Genomic DNA, 17,860 nt, shown 5'->3' on the forward strand with positions numbered 1-17,860 from the left:
AGTGGGAAGGGGAGTTGAAGTGTTTGGCCACAGGCTGATGGGGTTATCTGGCAGAGATTTTCCTGCATCTTCAGACACCTCATCCACTGTGTCCATGGCTCTTGATGTGGTCTCCTCTGCATTGGAAATACAGGACACCAACTTGCGGAACCTCTCTGGGGCACGCACCCTAAACAACCCCACTGTCCTGTGGCCAAACACTTCAACTCCCCCTTCCACTCTGCCAAAGACACGTACGTCCTGGGCCTTCACCACCACCAAATCCTAGCCACCTGATGCCTGGAGGAAGAACACCTCATCTTCCGCCTTGGGACCCTCCAACAACACGGAGTCAATGTCCATTTCACCAGTTTTCTCATTTCCCCATCCCCAATCTTATCCCAGATCCAACCCTCCAGCTCGACATTGTCCTCTTGAACTGTCCTACTTGTCCATCCTCCTTCCCACGTATTCGCACCACCCTCCACTCTGACCTGTCACCATCCCCCTCCACCTTCATCTACCTACTGATTCATAGCTGCCTTCCCCCCAGCCCCACCCTCTGACCCTTTTATCTCTCAGCCCCTTTGCCTTCCAGCCCACCCCCATCTCCCACCCCCCCAACATTCCTGTTGAAGACCTTATGCTCAAAACATTGACCCTCCTGCTCCTTGGATGCTGCCTGACCAGCTGTGCTTTTGCAGTGCCACGTTCTTTGACAGTATACAGGGATCTTTACCCTGTATCTAACCCCGTGCTGTCCCTGTCCTGGGAGTGTTTGATGGGGACCATGTAAAGAAGGTTTGTTTGAAAAAGTGATATTTAAAGATTATGGTGAGTGAGTCGAGTATCGAATCAGACAAGGTGACAACGTGGGTGAGAAAACTGATTGTCCGTGGTCATTTACTGTACTCGAGCATTCGCAGTTCCCAACAGGAAAATGTGTTGCTCACCATCAGTGCGTGACAACTAAAAGATAGAGCAGTGAAATAAATGAAGTCTTTCAACCATCCAGTCTTGCAGTAACACAAACAGTTCGATACTATACTGTAGCCACAATGTTCCCAGTCTCTGGGTGGGAGGGGACTTGGTACTGAGAGCCACAGTGAGCAGAGCCTCACCACTTGTCTTTATAAGCAGATCGGGAGCAAAAGAAGCTGTTAGTGCAACCACCTGACCCACTCTCCATCCTGGATGAAGAGGACAGGAGGAAGATTGAAGAAATCAAAGCAGAATTACTACAAGCATCTAAGAATCCCATCCATTCTGAGGTAGGAATGAGAAAGCGACAACAGGCAACAAGAGTCAGGGGAATGCAGGACTCTGGGCGTGTTGGGGAGGGCTAGGAGAGCAGAAAGAACACCATAATAGAACACTATGTTTTAATGGTTCTCGTGGTATTTGATGTTTGATACTTTCTGCTGGAAATGACCGAAAGAGTAATTTTAGATGAGCTGGAAAAAAAGATAGTCCTTTAAATGTATTCCTGGACTAATCAACATTCTGACCAAAACTGTTCCTATCTGAGCTAGTTGTCTCTGTAGGTGCCTGTGTGGGAGCAAACTGAATCGTCTGCTGCTGGCTGATGTTTTAATGCTCACTCTACCCTCCATTTTCCAACTTCAGTCATAAATATTACATGAAGGAATGAATTGAGTGGAAAGGGCTGAGTTTTCTGTTAGTGTTATTGCTGACCCACATGAAGCTCTGAATTCAATCATTATGAGCAGTGTGTTTAGGTGCCCATTAGTCAACAGAAAGCAACAAGTCTGGACCTGACCAACACTGTCAGAGCTAGCCAATGAAATACAAACATAATTGGATAGAGACAAAAGCTGACGACTGTGTTTACCATCACCAAGAAGCACTGTTGCAGTTTATTGCATGGAGGGTAGGTACAATTTCTGCTCCTGTGGGCCTGGATACTTAATTCTGTTTTCACTCCGTTTATCACATGTCATTTTCATATCCTTGGTTCTGTTTGCTCCCACTCTAATCTATAATTCTACAGGGTAAGGTAGAAATAGTTTGTTTCAACTGTTCAGTCGACTCAAATTCATGAGTTTGTAACACGTGATATCTCATGTTCAGTCTAAACTCTGTGCTACCTGCACTTGTTGACCGTTTAATTCTCTCCATGGCCTTATTTCTCTCTATTGTGTTCTTTCTGCCCTTCCCAACGCGCCCAGAGTCCTGCATTCCCCTGACTATTCTTGTCTGTTGTCTCTTTTTCCCCACCCTAAGGAGTTGTGCTGTCAGTCATCTTGACCTCCTGCTTTGTAGTTGTTTTGTGGAACTCCTTTGCTGCTCCATCTCCCAATCTCTTTATTGCCCATCACTCAAGCTGCTTAGACTGAGCAGTAAATGCCAGCCTTGCTGACAGTGCTCGTGTTCCAGGACTGCAGAAAACAAAATCTGTCTTTAATTCAACTTGTGGCCATCCCCACTAAGTTTTCCTCCTTTGCCACTCACTTTCCCCTGATAGCTTGGTGGAATATTTTTTGGAAACTCTTCTGACCTAATTTGATGCAGATACATGTTTCCAGTGTGACTTGCCATCACCTCCTGCTCAGTCTGTAATCTGTGCTAACCATTCCTTTATTAGACTATAAGAGCTGTGATTTCCTCATGTTAGTCAGCAAGGGGCACTTTGGATGAGCCCTGAATGTCTCCAGAGTGTTGAAAAGCAAAAAAACATCATGTACAAACTTGGCTTGGCACTTGTTCAATGTAGAGATAGTGAGGACTGCAGATTCTGCAGAGTGGAAAGTGTGGTGCTGGAAAAGCACAGCAGGTCAGGCAGCATCTGAGGAGCAGGAGAGTCGATGTTTCAGGCATAAGCCCTTCATCACGAATGTTCAATTTATACATGAACACGTACATACATGCTCTCACACAGACACTCATGCATACACAAGCAATAGCACAAACACATGCGCACATGCACACAAACATCCAGAAATGGATGCATTTGTGTGTATAGCTGTCCACATGTGGATATGTATCCATATGCATTTGTACGAATACAGAAATATACATGTGCACGCAACAATACAGATGGTCACCTTCAAATCAGCTGAAATGAGTTATTGAGCACCAATCAATCACTGAAGCAGGTAACTTTCCAGTCCACTCCTCAATTCAGGCCACTATGTTGTGTGTATAAGGCTGGGGTTATGAAAATGGCTCTTTATACTCAGCTACATTGACAAGCATGAGCTTCTCCATTGCAGACCTGGATTGCTTCAGCAGCAGCTGTAAAGGTGTAAGTTGCTCAGCTTTCTTACTTGTTATTTGTCCAATGTGTAAATGCTCTATTGCTCATTTGTTACAATCCCGATAGTCGGCTGTGCAAATACATGGGATGCGATGTATTGAATGTGTGTGTGTGCCTCACTTTGACTCTCCTCTTTCCTGGGTGATGCATGCTTTGAGTTTAAACTGACCAGCGTGGAGTGGAGGTTGGTTTTTCACACACCCTTGTGCAGTAAATCCCATTAGGATAGTACCACTATTTATTTATTAGATTAGATTCTCTACAGTATGGAAACAGGTCCTTCGGCCCAACAAGTCCACACCGATCCTCCGAAGAGTAACGCACCCAGACCCATTCCCCTACCCTATATTTACCCCTGACTAATGCACCTAACACTATGGGCAATTTAGCATGGCCAATTCACCTGACCTGCACATCTTTGGACTGTGGGAGGAAATCGGAGCACCTGGAGGAAGCCCACACAGACACAGGGAGAATGTGCAAACTTCACACAGACAGTTGCGCTGTGAGGCAGCAGTGCTAACCACTGAGCCACCTGTGCCCGTGTGGAGGAATGCGGAAGGATCACTAACTCAGGTGCACACTTATCCAAGGCACAGGCATGAGTTTGACTTCAGAAAGAGTGTTTAAAAAGAGTGATTATCACTACAAGATAAAGCTGAAGATACCTGCAGAAACATTTATAATTGACTTCTTTGATGCAATGTTCAACATGACACATACTTTTTGTTCACACTACATTGAACATGTGGACCACATTCTAGTGATGCATGTAATAAGGACTATACAAGGGCCGACAAACCTCTCTTTTAGGGAAAGTAATCTTCCATGTGACCCCAGCCACTCAGTCATGTAGTTGACTGAATTGGTCTGGCAACTCTCTCAGTTCAAGGGCAATTAGGTATGAACAACAAATGCCAGCCTCACTGATGCCACCCATGAAAGAATAAAAAGTCAAGTCAAATGGTACAAGTTCAGTGTGACTACAAGAACAGAGAGAACGAGTGTTTGTGCCCAAGCATTTCAAAGCTGCAGGACATCTGAACAAAGCAAACAAGATCTGCGGATTCAAAAATACAGCAGAGCAGAAAAGCCAGAAAGTTATACTGAACCTGTACAAAACACAATTTGATGAATTTGATTCATTTATTATCATGTGTACTTTGTAACAAAATACAGTGTAAAGTTTGCCAGCGTACTTCTGAAATGATAGCTTTGGAGAGAGAGAGAGACCCCACAAGCAAGTAACCAGAATAGTTCAAGGAATGAAGGATTACAGTAAGTCAGAGAGATGAGTAAGGTGTAAGTAACTCCTATTGGTATAAGGGCTACATTTGACAGAGTGTGGCGTGAAGCAGCTCAGGCAAAATTGGAGTCAGTGGGAATTAGAATCATAAGTAACACAAAGGTCTAGGTTGGACAAAGTCAGAAGTCCCATGACACCACGTTATAGTCCCAACAGGTTTATTAAAAATCACAAGCTTTCCAAGTGCTGCCCTTCAGGTGAAGTGGCAAGGGAGCAGCGCTCCAAAAGCTTGTGATTTCAAATAAACCTGTTGGACTATAACCTGATGTTGTATGACTTGTGGCCTTGTCCCCTCCTGTGAGTGTTGCTGAGCTAGGAGCAGGAGAAACTAATCTTGGCTTTAACCATCTAGTGGTGGCCCACTGTTAACGTTGTGAATCAGAGAGCCTGCACCAGGCTTTTAACCTGGCTGCACATCATCACTTTGTCTTAATCAGAGGTGATTTCATTTAATCTACAGAAATACTTCAAGGGATTTATAGGGTAGCTGCAAGTCAGATGTTTCCCCATGGTGGGGAGTCTAGAATCAGGAGGCACAATTTATAAATGAGAGAGATGCTATTTAGGTCTCAGATGAGAAGTTTTTGTATTCAGAGGCTCACACTTTGAGTATGTTTAAGGTAGAGATTGATTGATTGCTACTGGCATGCAGAATTATGGATGAGGATTAAGACATTGACACTTTTGAAATGGTGGGGCAGGCTAGATGGGCTGAAAACCTCCTGTTTCTTTATTTCTGTGTTCTGCTGGCAGTTGTAGTCTAAGTTGATACAGTTTCCTGACTGAGCTCGCAGAAAGCAACAGAGCAATGTCTGTGTGAGCAGACAGCATGACACACGAATCATGTAACCTTCAATTCACAGAATGGCTACAAAACACAAGGCCATTCAGCTTGTGTGCAGCTCCCTCCATGTGCTGCTCAGCTAGCCCCACTCTTTTCAACCCCCCCCCCCCCCCCAAAAACCTCCCTGGAAACATTTGATGTTCAGATAGTGATTAAAGCTGCTTCCACCAGACTGTCAGGAAATGCCTTCCAGCCTCAAACTAAAGCTAAAACTCAAGCACTGCTGAGTAAACAGTTGAAATAACCTTTGTGTTTTTGACAGGATGGATGTTCAGTAAATGGTGAGGATTTCTCTCTGCTGTCTGATCACACATCGTCTGTAGATACTGGTCCAGAGGTCGAGCTGCCCACTGTCCCATCTGCAGAGTTCCGATCTGTCAACGTAGCGCAATCCCAGATCTCCAGCCAGCTCCGAAAGCTTTCTGACAATCAGTTTGACACCACCGTACAACTGAGGACTCCCCTGCGCAGAGACATGGAGGAACAACTGAAGGCAATGTCTCTGGACTGCCCTGTGGGTGACTGTGTGGAGTCTCCTCAATCCCAGCCAACAAAGCCCATCATTGCTATCACCTTCTCCTCGAGAAGGAAGACCCCTCCCCCCAACTCCCAGCTCAGCTCTCCCCTCCCAAAGCTTAGAGTTACTGGAAAACAAGCAGCCACTGAACCATCTGATGAAGACTCTCCGAGCTTGGCCAGGCCATCAAGAGATCCCGTCAGCCTCTCCCTGCGGTCTGGCCCCAAGCTTGGTGAGCTATGCCAGCAAAGTGACTCAGAGCAAAGGAAACCCCATCTCGGTGAGAGCAGTGTTGTTGAGCAGTCCCCTGTAGAGTCTGGTGAAGTGTCCAGCCCTGGCACTCTGGCAGTGCGGAAGCCTGTATGCACCTTCTTAGATCCCTGCAGCTCCTCTCCCGTCAGGACCGTGCTTTCACATGTCCGGGTAACCCTGTCTCCTAAGTTGCCAGCTTCCTCTGGGCCTCTTCCCAGTGATGTCCCTGCGCCATCCCAGAATCTCCATCCCTGTCCAGAAGACCCACCTGCAACAGGGGACAAGCCACTGTCTGCTCTTTCTCCAGCCAACTGCGATGCTTCCAACAGGTCCTGTCCCACTGCCTGGCAACCGGATGCCCATGGGCCACCATACCCACCTCTGCCCATGCCCGTCCCACCATTTTACCCCACCTTCTTGCCCTTGTTTGACTGCACCTCTGAGAGCAGGCCAGAACTGAGGATTCAGACTGCACAGGATAGCAACAAGGTGGATGTGTCTACTCAAACGATTGTACCGTCACCATCAGAGGTGCCAGTTAATGCTGCGCCAAGCAGCAAGATTGGGGAGCAGGACGTATTGGCACAAGTCCAGTCATTACAGCCGGAGCTTGGATCACCGATGACTGTCAGCACCACCAGCCACACACTGGTTCCTCCAGGAACAGGTGAGTGCCCATAGTTTTAAACAGAACAATGTGTCTGCAGTGAGTTCCCAGCTCAGTCTGTTACTGAGGTACATACAGGCTACGGCAGTGAGGATGACTGACTCTTTGAGCACATATCACTGGGTATTTATATGGGTCAGATTGCTTTGTTATGTGCTTCTTGGGTATTTACGTGGGTCAAATTGCCCTGTTAGATGTCAGTGGGGTACTTAAATGGATCAAGTTGCCTTGTTAGATATGACTGAGGTATTCCGATTCCTCTTATTGGTTGTTGGGATATTAAGAGTGATGCGTTTGTTATTTATGAGATCATTGCTGCAGGTTTATGATCTCACTGCTCTGAGGATTCATCGCTTGAGATGGCTTCGATAGTTGGTGTGTGGAAGTTCTAACAGTTTGTAAGGTATGTGTGAGCAGCAGCCTGTAAAACAGACGTGCTCACCTGTAAAAGGGGTTGGAGGTTACAGGTTGGAGACTCGAGTGAAAAGCCAGGCTGTGTAGTGGTGAGAAATTCATGTCTGTGTGCTGGAATGCAGAGTCAATCTGTTACTGGGTAAAACAGGGACAGGATTGGCTGTTGCAGGTCCCAGGGTTTAAATGTTTTAGTAGGGTCAGAGGTGGGGGTAAAAGAGGGGGAGGTGTGGCATTGCTTGTCAAAGATAGTATTACAGCTGTGGAAAGGACGATGGATGAAGACTCGCCATCTGAGGTAGTTTGGGCTGACGTTAGGAATAGGAAAGGTGAGCTCACCCTGTTAGGAGTTTTTTACAAGCCTCCTAATAGTCCTAGAAACGTAGAAGAAAGGATTGCGAGGATGATTCAAGAGAAGAGTGAAAGTAATAGGGTGGTTGTTATGGGGGACTTTAACTTTCCTGATATTGATTGGGAAAGCTATAGCTCAAGTTCGTTAGATGGGTCAGTGTTTGTCCAATGTGTGCAGGAGGGTTTCCTGACACAATATGTAGACAGGCCAACATGAGGCCATACTGGATTTGGTTTTGGGTAACGAACCAGGCCAGGTGTTAGAATTAGAGGTAGGTGAGCACTTTGGGGACAGTGACCACAATTCGGTGACTTTTACTCTCGTGATGGAGAGGGATAAGTGTGCACTACAGGGCAAGAGTTATAGCTGGGGGCAGGGAAATTATGATGCGGTGAGGCATGACTTAGGATGTGTGGCCTGGAAAAGTAAGCTTCAAGGCAAGGGCGTAATTGATATGTGGAGCTTGTTCAAGGAGCAACTATTGAGTGTCCTTGATAAGTATGTACCCGTCAGGCAGGGAGGAAAGGGTCGTGTGAGGGAGCCGTGGTTTAATAAGGAATTGGAATCCCTTGTTAAATGGAAGAGGGCGGCCTATGTAAAGATGAGGCGTGAAGGTTCAATTGGGGCGATTGAGAGTTATAAGGTAGCCAGGAAGGACCTGAAGAGAGAGCTAAGAGCAGCAAGGAGGGGACATGAAAGGTCCTTAGTTGGTAGGATTAGGGAAAACCCTAAGGCTTTCTATAGGTATGTCAGGAATAAAAGAATGACTAGGGTAGGAATAGGTTGAAACTTTATTGCTGGAACAGCACAGCAGGTCAGGCAGCATCCAGGGAACAGGAGATTCGACGTTTCGGGCACAGGCCCTTCTTCAGGAAATCTGAAGAAGGGCCTGTGCCTGAAACATCGAATCTCCTGTTCCCTGGATGCTGCCTGACCTGCTGTGCTGTTCCAGCAATAAAGTTTCAACTTTGATCTCCAGCATCTGCAGACCTCACTTTCTCCTAGGGTAGGAATAGGTCCAGTCAAGGATAGTAGTGGGAAGTTGCGTGTGGAGGCTGAAGAGATTGGGGAGACACTGAATGAATACTTTTCGTCAGTATTCACTCGGGAACAGGACATTGTTGTCGATGTGAATACTGAGTCACAATTAAGTAGAATGGATGGCTTTGAGGTATGTGGAGAAGAGGTGTTGGAAATTCTGGAAAGGGTGAAAATAGATAAGTCCCCTGGGCCTGATGGCATTTATCCTAGGATTCTCTGGGAAGCAAGGGAGGAGATTGCAGAGCCATTGGCCTTGATTTTTATGTCCTCGTTGTCTACAGGAGTAGTGCCAGAAGATTGGAGGCTAGCAAATGTGGTTCCTTTGTTCAAGAAGGGGAGTAGGGATAACCCTAGTAACTATAGGCCGGTGAGTCTCACTTCTGTTATGGGCAAAATCTTAGAGAGAATTGTAAGGGATAGGATTTATGAACATCTGGATAGGAATAATGTGATCATGGATAGTCAGCATGGTTTTGTGAAGGGCAGGTCGTGCCTCACAAACCTTATTGAATTCTTTGAGAAGGTGACTAAGGAGGTGGACGAGGGGAAAGCGGTTGATGTAGTGTATATGGATTTTAGTAAGGCGTTTGATAAGGTTCCCCATGGTAGACTACTGCAAAAAATACGGAGGTATGGCATTGAGGGTGAGTTGGAGGTTTGGATTAGGAGTTGGCTGGCTGGAAGAAGACAGAGGGTAGTAGTTGATGGCAAAGGTTCATCTTGGAGTGCCGTCACTAGCGGTGTTCCGCAAGGATCTATTTTGGGACCATTGCTGTTTGTCATTTTTATAAATGACCTGGAGGAGGGGTTAGAAGGTTGGGTGAGCAAGTTTGCGGATGATACGAAAGTCGGAGGAGTTGTTGACAGTGAGGAAGGATGTGGCAGGTTACAGCGGGATATAAATAAGTTGCAGAACTGGGCAGAAAGGTGGCAAATGGAGTTCAATGTAGGTAAGTGTGAGGTGATTCACTTTGGTAAGAGTAACAAAAAGATGGGGTACTGGCTTTTATTGGTAGAGGAATTGAGTTCCGGAGTCCTGAGGTCATGTTGCAGTTGTATAAGATTCCGGTGCGGCCACATCTGGAGTATTGTGTGCAGTTTCGGTCGCCATACTATAGGAAGGATGTGGAGGCACTGGAACGGGTGCAGAGGAGGTTTACCAGGATGTCGCCTGGTATGGTAGGGAGATCGTGTGAGGAAAGGCTGAGGCACTTGGGGTTGTTTTCATTGGAGAAAAGAAGGTTTAGGGGTGACTTGATAGAGGTGTACAAGATGATTAGGGGTTTAGATAGGGTCGACAGTGAAAATCTTTTTCCACGTATGGAGTCAGCTATTACGAGGGGGCATAGCTTTAAATAAGGGGGGGTAGGTATAGGACAGATGTTAGGGGTAGGTTTTTTACTCAGCGAGTCGTGAGTTCATGGAATGCCCTGCCAGTAGCAGTGGTGGACTCTCCCTCATTATGGGCATTTAAACGGGCATTGGATAGGCATATGGAGGATAGTGGACTAGTGTAGGTTAGGTGGGCTTGGGTCTGCACAACATCAAGGGCCGAAGGGCCTGTACTGCACTGTATTCTTCTATATTCTACTGGATTGGATGACTAGTCTGCAGGCAAGGAGTGTACTGTGGGACCAGGGACCTTAACTTGGGAGCTTAAAACTGGACAAGAAAACCAGACATTGGCCATTGCAGCAGTGAATCCCATAAGTCATGAATGCCTGACCTGTATGACAGGAGGCCCAGTTTGACGAGGTTGTTGGATTAATTGGCAAAGTTAATAATTCGCAGGATGGGTAGGAACAGGCTGAGACCATTTCGTCCCTCAAGCCATTCAATAAGATCATAGCTAATGTCATTCGGGCCTCAACCTCACTTTCCTACCTGTCCCCTTTCACCCTTGACTTTCTTGTCAATCAAAAATCTAAGGTGGAATATATTAAATGATCCATTCCCCCCCTCACCCCGCCCCCCTTTGCTGTTTGGAGAAGTCCAAAGGTTCATGATCCTCTTGAGAGAAGAAATTCTCCTTGTCCTCCTCCTCCTCCTCCTCATTTTAAACAGGAGCCCCCCATTTCTCATGATGTGTAGATAGTGTTGCCCAGTGCTACATTTCAACATGAGGAGGGATGTCCCCGCAAAATTCGTCCCGTTGTACGGATTTGGTAAGTGGGTGGTTCTCAACAGATTTTCCGTTTTATGAGAGACATGCTGAGATATTTTTGCTTCCCTGTAGATGCTCCTGTCATGTTGCCGTACAAACCTGCAGGGAGCACCGAACTATTCTACATGCCAAAGGCAGGGGCAAAGAGCCAAACTGCCCAGCTGGATCCTGAGAGCAGCAGTGAAAGCTTGCAGACAGGTCAGCTCTTTGATTTCTCATAAGTATTGCCCTCTCAAGTTCTGATCCAGCTAGTTTGACGTCAACTCTGTTTCATTCTCAGATTCACGGCATACACGTCCTACTAGAATCCTGACTGAGGGCCTGGACGTCAGGAGCTGCGGTCAATCCAGGAAGCCAGTGAAGCAGCAAGGCAGAGCATTGAGCAAAGCAGCAGCCTCGAAGAAGCCCAGGGAGGAGGAGAAAATGAGATTGTTTGAAAGAGGTAAGGATGTGCTGTGGAGATCCATGGCAGGGCAGACATCATGGGAAAGGCAGACAGATACAGTTTAATATAAATTTATGCCAAGTCATATCAGATGGGAGGGAAAATGAAGAGTGTGGCTGAACAGAGAACTAGAGATACCAATATTCCAAAATTGTGATGCATATGTGAAAATGTGAATAAAATGATCAATAAAAACTTGAGGTTGACAATAGGGGCATAGAATGCAAGAGTTAAACAGGATATATAAATATTTGGGGGGAAGGGGGCAGTGGTGGTCAGAGTGTATGAGCAGTAGTGATAGGGGACTCAGTAATCAGGGGGACTCATTTCTGTGGCTGCAAGTGAGCCTGCAGGCTGGTGTTGCCTCCCTGGTGCCAGGGTTAAGGACATCTCTGAGCGGACACTAGATATTCTGAAGGGGGAAAGTGAGCAGTGAGTGGTTGTGTTCTGTTTTGGTATTAATGACATAGGCAGAAAGAGGGGTGAAGTCCTGCAGAGGCGTTAGGTCGGATGATGAAGAGCAGGGTGTCAAGGGTTGTAATCTTGGGATTACTTCCTGTGCCATGAGCCAGTGAATCTAGGAGTAGGAAAATAATATAGTTAAATAGGTGGCGAAAGAGCTAGTGTAGGACAGAGGGCTTCAGTTATGTCTATCATTGGGATGTGTTCTGGGACAGGTGGGACCTGTACAAGGTAGATTCGGTTGCACCTAAACTGGTGGGGCACCAGTATTCCCGCACGGAGGCTTGCTGGTGTCACTGGGAAGGGTTTAAACTGGGCAAGGTGGGTGGATCCATTACCAATTGACAGAAAAATCCATCTGGTACACATCCTTACCTGGTCTGGCCTACATGTGACTGCAGCCCCACAGCAATGTGGTTGACTCTCAACTGCCCTCTGGGGCAATTAGGTACTGGGCCTGGCCAGTCAGGTCTGTATCAGGTGAATGAATAAAACCAAGGGAAGGGAGGAGCTCGGATTTGAAAAACAAGTTTGGGTGGAACTCAAAACAACAAGTGGTCACAGACATTGGCTCGAATTGTTGGTAGGCCTCCAAATATGAGTGGTGATGTGGGGCATGGCATTAATCAGGAGTTGAGGGAAGTCTTTAGTATGAGCAACACCGTTATCATGGGATTCTTCAATCTGCATGTAAACTGGGTAAACCAACTGAGGACTAATGCAATGGAGAGTGAGTTCCTGGAGTTTCTTAGGGATGGTCTTCTCGAACAGCATGCTGAGACAGGAATAGAGGACAGGCGATTTAAAATCCAGTATCGTGTATTAAAACCAGGCCAATTAACGACCTTGTAAAAGACCCTTGAGGAATGTGTCACTGTAATATGAAAGAATTGTACATTGTGTTTGAAAGTGAGGTCGTTCTGAAGCAGGGCTGTTAAAGTTTAATGAGGGGAGTTGTGAAGGCATTGGCATGGATTGGGAAAATACAATAAAAGGCATGATTGTACATGGGCATTGGACAATTGCTTGAAGAACAATTGCATAGCTTGCAACAACTAAACATCTTTTAAGCTGCAAAACACACATAAGGTCAGCCATGATTCCCAAAGGAATTTCAGGATTGGATCAGGTTAAAAGAAAAAATTCCATAAAATTGTTGGAAAGTGCAGTAATTCTGAGGATATGGGTTTATAGAATACAGTAAAGGAGCACCAAGAAGCTGATGAATTAAGGGAGAATAGAACATGAATTCAATCTGATTAAAAGGAAAACACTAAAAAATTGACAGTGAAAGTTTCTGTAGATCTGTAAAAAGGAAACGTTTTACTACAATGAATGTGGGGGTCCATTGAAAGCAGGGAATTTATAAAGAGGAACAGAGAAACAGTGGAAAAGCTAAATGGTTACTTCTCTGATTGCACTAAGAAAGGTGCAAGAAAGCTTGCAGAATTAGACATCCAAGTGACCAGGGAGATTGAGGAATTACAGGAGATTATTGTTAGTAAGAACTGGAGAAAGTAAATGGGGCTGCAAGTTGTTAAATTCTAGGGCCTGCTGATCATCTTCACAGGGTGTTGAAGGAGATCCTCAATGTATCTTCTAAAGCTGTATAAATTCTGGAAATATTCCTGTGGATCACATCAGTATTAGGGGAAATACTGCAATCTAGTATAAAGGATGGGCTTAGTAGATAATTTAAAAATTGCTAAATTCCAGAAATTGCAACAGATCTGGCATCCTGTGTGGTTCGAAAGCAGAATGAATGTATCAGGTCCAGTGACCCTTCTTCAGAATGCAGTTGTGAACACAGTGTGTGTTGTGAGGGAACTAGGAGCAGCAGTAGACCATTTGGCTGTTTGAGCTAACTCTGCCTTTCAATGACATTGTGACTGATCACCCAGCTCAGTATCCAGTTCCTGCTTTCTCCCCACATCCTTTGATTTCACTGGCCCTGAGAATGATCTCTAACTTCAAGGGAGCATTCAATGTTTCGGCCTCGTGTAGTAGAGAATTGCCCAGGCATCACCGAGCTCAGGTTGAAGAAATTTTCTCCTCATCTCAGTCCTAAATGGGCTATCCTAATCCTTGGACTGTGACCCCTGGTTCTGGACTCCCCACTCATCGGGAACTGGAATGCTCTCACTATGGAATTCTTCACTGCCTGCTACACCTGTATGTCTCAATGACTGATATACGAGGACACCCAGGTCCTGTTGCACTTCCCTCTTTCCAGTGAATGTATCTGAATAGCCAATCGCTATTCAGATAATCTGCCTTCTTATTGGTCCCTCTAAAGTGGATAACCTCATATTTAGCTACATCATACTCCGTCTGCCTTGCATTTGCCCACTCACTCACCTTGTCCAAATTGTACTGAAGTATCTGTCAACCTTTTCACATGCAGGTGCAGGAAGGCGTTAGGAAGGCTAATGGAAAATTAGGGGAGAAAGTGAGGTCTGCAGATGCTGGAGATCAAAGTTGAAACTTTATTGCTGGAACAGCACAGCAGGTCAGGCAGCATCCAGGGAACAGGAGATTCGACGTTTCGGGCACAGGCCCTTCTTCAGGAATGAGCAGAGAGTGTTCAGCAGGAGAAGATAAAAGGTAGGGAGGAGGGACTTGGAGGAGGGGCGTTGGAAATGTGATAGGTGGAAAGAGGTCAAGGTGAGGGTGATAGGTTGGAGTAGGATGGAGGCGGAGAGGTCAAGAAGAAGACTGCAGGTCAGGAAGGCGGTGCCGGGCTGGAAGGATCCGGCTGAGACAAGGTGGGGGGAGGGGGGATGAAGAAACTGGTGAAGTCCAAGTTCATCCCCTGTGGTTGGAGGGTTTCCAGTCGGAAGATAAGACGCTCCTCCTCCGACCGTCGCGTTGTTGTGGTTTGGCGGTGGATGAGTCCAATGACCTGCATATCCTCGGTGGAGTGGGAGGGGGAGTTGAAATGCTGTGCTACAGGGTGGTTGGGTTGGTTCGTCCGGGTGGCCCAGAGGTGCTCTCTGAATCGCTCCGCAAGTAGGCGGCCTGTCTCCCCAATATAGAGGAGGCCACACCGGCTGCAGCGGATGCAGTAGATGATGTGGGTGGAGGTGCAGGTGAATCTGTGGCGGATATGGAAGTTTCCTTTGGGGCCTTGGAGAGAAGTGAGGGGGGAGGTGTGGGCGCAAGTGTTGCACCTCCTGCGGTTGCAAGGGAAGGTGCCGGGAGTGGAGGTTGGGTCGGTGGGGGGTGTGGATCTGACAAGGGAGTCGCGGAGGGAGTGGTCTCTACGGAAAGCTGATAGGGGAGGGGAGGGAAATATATCCTTGGTGCTGGGGTCTGTTTGGAGGTGGCGGAAGTGACGGCGGATGATGCGCTGTACATGGAGATTGGTGGGGTGGTAGGTGAGGACCAGTGGGGTTCTGTCCTGGTGGCGGTTGGAGGGGCGGGGCTCAAGGGCGGAGGAGCGGGAAGTGGAGGAGATGCGGTGGAGGGCACCGTCGACCACGTCGGGGGGGAAATTGCGGTCCTTGAAGAAGGAGGCCATCTGTGTTGTATGTATTTTGAACTGGTCCTCCTGGGAGCAGATGCGGCGGAGACGAAGGAATTGGGAGAATGGGATGGAAAGTTAGCCTTTATCTGAAGAGGATTTGAGTACAGTAATAGGAGGTTTTGCTTTAATTGGTTAGACTGTACCTGGAGTGCTGTGTGCAGTTTTGGTCTCCTTGGCAAAGTTATTATTGCCATAGAGGGAGAACAACAAGGTGCGCCAGATGTGTTCACCGGGATGGCAGGACTGTAGTTGAGAATGAGAGGTGATCCCATTGTAACTCGGGAGATGCAGAAACAGGGTAGATATAGGTATGATGTTTCCCTGGTTGAGAAATCTTTATACAAGGGAAACAATTTAAAAATAAGGGAAATTCCATTTTGGTCTGAGATGAGAAAAAATGATCTTACTCTGAGGTTTGTGAACCTGAGGGCTGTGGAGACGCAGTTTGTTTGAGTGTATTTCAGACAGATAGATGACCAGTGGTGTACAGTGCTGAGTAAAAGGCATTGAAGTGTTTGACCAGCCATGTTCCTATTGAATGGTGGGTCAGGCTTGTTGGGCTCCTCAGTTGCTATCTTGGTGGGGAGTGTGGTTGGTGAAGAGTATAGAAATGGGGATGGCTAAAGCTTTATGGAGCGATAACTGATATCAGAGAATTGCTGTATTTCATTTAGTGAGGAGAGGCGAGGATGACTTGGATTCAGTTCAAGTTAGGATAGTAGTCAAATGTGTGTGGGCCTCCTGGCTTTACTCTAACTCCCTGTGCTGTCACTGTAGGTATCCGGCGACCACAGAGTTCCCTCACCCCTGGCGCAGCAACCTTACCGTCGAGAATGTTGTTGCAAGATACAGGCGACGGTGACATTATCACCAGTGGTCCCCTCCAGCATGACGTCAGAAATTCCCTGGAGTCCCAGACCAGAGACTCTCCACGTTACGCTGAGAGAAGGCAGCGAGCATCACAGCAGGAGTTGAGCAGCAGGGGTTCGCGATCATATCCAGCCGTCCGTCAAGCCCAGAGGCATCGGGGGGGTGAATGGAGGCATCCTGCCCCCTCACGTGTGGAACAGACAGAGGTGGCTACCAGCGGGTCCCGGCAGGGTAACTCTCGGGGTCAGCTTTGCCTTGGAGGTGACGTGGCTGATCGTGTAAGCCGCCGAACAGAGGGATTCCAGTGTCAGCCTGGTGCCCGAGAGGCAGTGAGATACAGCAGCCTGGACAAACTGTGGCAGAAATTTAAGGAGAGGCACGAACAGTACAAGAGTCTGGCTTCAAGCAGTGCCAGTGAGCTGTCCCTGCTCGAGCGTTTGGATGAGCTAGCCCGGATGCTGAAAAACCCAGTACATCACTCTCTCCTCTGTGCTGAGAGGAGGGCTGGACAGCGCAGGCCGGGAGAGAGGGGGAGGAGGCAGAGAGCTTGGGAGGATCCAGTCAGGGATCTGTATGATCTTGCTGCCACACAACCTGACAGGTCTGACTCCCTGGAGAAAATCTCCACTGATCGCATCAAGTTGATCCTGGACCATCGGCAGTACAGGGGTCTGCAGAGTGGCAGCTTGGCTGCTGTATCCACAACAGAGTCAGACACCACGGTCCCAGCCGAGACAGATCCTCAGACACAGACGGAGACAGGAAGCACTGTCTCAACTATCGACACAGACCGTTTGATCAGGGCCTTTGGACCTGAGCGTGTCACAGTCCAGCCTCTCCCCCGCTTGTATGGCACGATTGAAAGGCAGAAAGAGAGCTCGATTCACAGGAGAGGGAGGTTAAGGAGGGCAGAGAGCAGGTCTCGAAGTGTTCCAGTTGACCAGCATGTGAGTGATGTCTCCTGTAGATTGATGCTGATTTCTAGCTTCACAGACGTGTTACACCACAGAAGGAGGCCATTGCTTTCCCAGTGAGCATCTTGACATAGTGCTAAACAGGGCTGTGTAGAGAGCAGGGCAGTGGGATTAGTTTGGGATTGATATAGGGCTATGGGGAGAGAGTGGGGCAGTGGGATTAGTTTGGGATTGATACAGGGCTATGGGGAGAGAGTGGGGCAGTGGGATTAGCTTGGGATTGATACAGGGCTATGGGGAGAGAGTGGGGCAGTGGGATTAGCTTGGGATTGATACAGGGCTATGGAGTGAAAGTGGGGCAGTGGGATTATCTTGGGATTGATACAGGGCTGTGGGGAGAGAGTGGGGCAGTGGGATTAGTTTGGTATTGATACAGGGCTATGGGGAGAGAGTGGGGCAGTGGGATTAGCTTGGGATTGATACAGGGCTGTGGGGAGAGAGTGGGCAGTTTCTTCCCACAGTCCAAAGATGGATTAGCCATGCTGAATTGTCCCATAGCAACCATGGATGTGCAGGCTGGATGGGTTGGCCATGCCATATGCAGGGTTATTGGGTAGAGAGGGTCAGTCTGGGTGGGATGCTCTTTGGAGGGTCGGTGTGGACTCAAATGGCTTGCTTCCACACTGTAGGGATTTTATGAATATATTTGTTCACACTGCCTCAGTGTCTCCCTGACTAAGTGCCCCCTCTCCCTCTCTGCTGGAAAGCTGCTTGTTCTACTGTGAGCAGTGGCTTTGTAGAATAGAGCACCATCTGGGTGTCTCGTGTGTGCT

General features: G+C 47.5%; 1 protein-coding gene across 2 annotated transcripts in view; it reads left to right on the forward strand.

Annotated features, from left to right (window-relative positions):
- alms1 (ALMS1 centrosome and basal body associated protein) overlaps nt 1-17,860 on the forward strand; it is a 130,344-nt gene that overhangs the window by 87,448 nt on the left and 25,036 nt on the right. For both annotated transcript variants that reach the window (XM_087992057.1, XM_087992061.1), the window contains 5 exons: nt 1,120-1,250; nt 5,669-6,842; nt 10,883-11,008; nt 11,091-11,252; nt 16,021-17,060. In XM_087992057.1, coding sequence (XP_087848183.1) covers nt 1,120-1,250; nt 5,669-6,842; nt 10,883-11,008; nt 11,091-11,252; nt 16,021-17,060 — 2,633 coding nt within the window. The remainder of the gene's footprint in view (nt 1-1,119; nt 1,251-5,668; nt 6,843-10,882; nt 11,009-11,090; nt 11,253-16,020; nt 17,061-17,860) is intronic.

Source organism: Chiloscyllium plagiosum, unplaced genomic scaffold (assembly GCF_037043375.1).
Source record: "Chiloscyllium plagiosum isolate Xiang-an unplaced genomic scaffold, Cpla_swu_hap1 HiC_scaffold_1, whole genome shotgun sequence".
Lineage (NCBI taxonomy): Eukaryota > Metazoa > Chordata > Chondrichthyes > Orectolobiformes > Hemiscylliidae > Chiloscyllium > Chiloscyllium plagiosum.